We start from the raw sequence: 1,075 nt of genomic DNA on the forward strand, positions 1-1,075 counted from the left end.
ACACATAGCCAGTAAACTTTTAGGACTTTATGAGATGAAATTTGGGATGTGAAAATGGTTCTTGTTTGTTGTAAAATAAATGAAGTGTTTTTATAAGTTTTTATAGTTACACGTATTGAAGTATTTCTTTTTCTTAGCATGCCATGATGCTGCCTGTTTTGACCCATCATATCCGCTACCACCAATGCCTGATGCATCTGGACAAGTTGATAGGATATACTTTCCAAGACCGTTGTCTGTTACAGGTAAGAATTACTCTCCATAATAACAAGATAAGAGGAATTCATCTTGCAAGTTACAAATGGTGCATTGCGTTCTTTATCTTGGAAAGTGACGAGGATTTTTAGAAACATAACTGTCTTCATTATTCTGCCCCAGTTGCCTCTGCCACATTCCAGCCTTTTCTCTTACATTTATGTGAGCCCATCCCTAAAGAAATTCGCTAAAAAAACCTAAAATTTGCCTGTCAAACCTGAGTACCCTCTTTCAGCTTTTCCTCCCTTAACGACTGCTTTCCTTTCCAGTTGCTGAGTATTCTGTCCTCTGAAAGACATGGAATTTTAGGTTTGTTTTCAGAAGAGGGCTTGTGCCAGAGCTCTGGAAATTTGATGCTGGAGGAAATAAGATGGAAAGATCAGGGCTTAAAATTCAAATAGATAGATAGCTTCCTTTTCTGTTTCATTTGGGTTGATATAAAGATGGTGCTTCTATGCTGAGTTTTAAATATTAAACTCATTTCATTGAAATTTTAGCTAGCCATGACTCATCCGAGTCATCATTTAAATTTTGGAATGAATCCTGATCATGCCAGGAATTCTTTGTCTAACTGTGGAATTCGGCAGCCGAAATATGGAGACAGAAAAGTTCATCACATGCACATGCGGAAAAAAGGTACGTTTGGATGACTCTAAGATTCTACTGCCCTATTTTGGCCTGTGTTCCATATTGTAAATTATATCCCTACCAGGAATGCTTCCCTGGGTGACTCTTTCACCCTTTTATATTCTTGTATTCCTATTGACTCATACATAATAGCATTCATTTTGAGCAGAGCATTATAAGAAGGGCGGATGAA

The 1,075-nt window shown here is 37.5% G+C and overlaps 1 protein-coding gene across 1 annotated transcript in view; it reads left to right on the plus strand.

The window, feature by feature from the left end:
- Nucleotides 1-1,075, plus strand: part of DROSHA (drosha, ribonuclease type III) — a 133,318-nt gene that overhangs the window by 70,413 nt on the left and 61,830 nt on the right. Inside the window, exons 20-21 of the mRNA XM_012640536.1 lie at nucleotides 138-245; nucleotides 753-895. Of these exons, the coding sequence (XP_012495990.1) occupies nucleotides 138-245; nucleotides 753-895 (251 nt within the window). The remainder of the gene's footprint in view (nucleotides 1-137; nucleotides 246-752; nucleotides 896-1,075) is intronic.

This window comes from Propithecus coquereli, unplaced genomic scaffold, assembly GCF_000956105.1.
Source record: "Propithecus coquereli isolate 6110/MARCELLA unplaced genomic scaffold, Pcoq_1.0 Scaffold154, whole genome shotgun sequence".
Classification (NCBI taxonomy): Eukaryota; Metazoa; Chordata; class Mammalia; order Primates; family Indriidae; genus Propithecus; species Propithecus coquereli.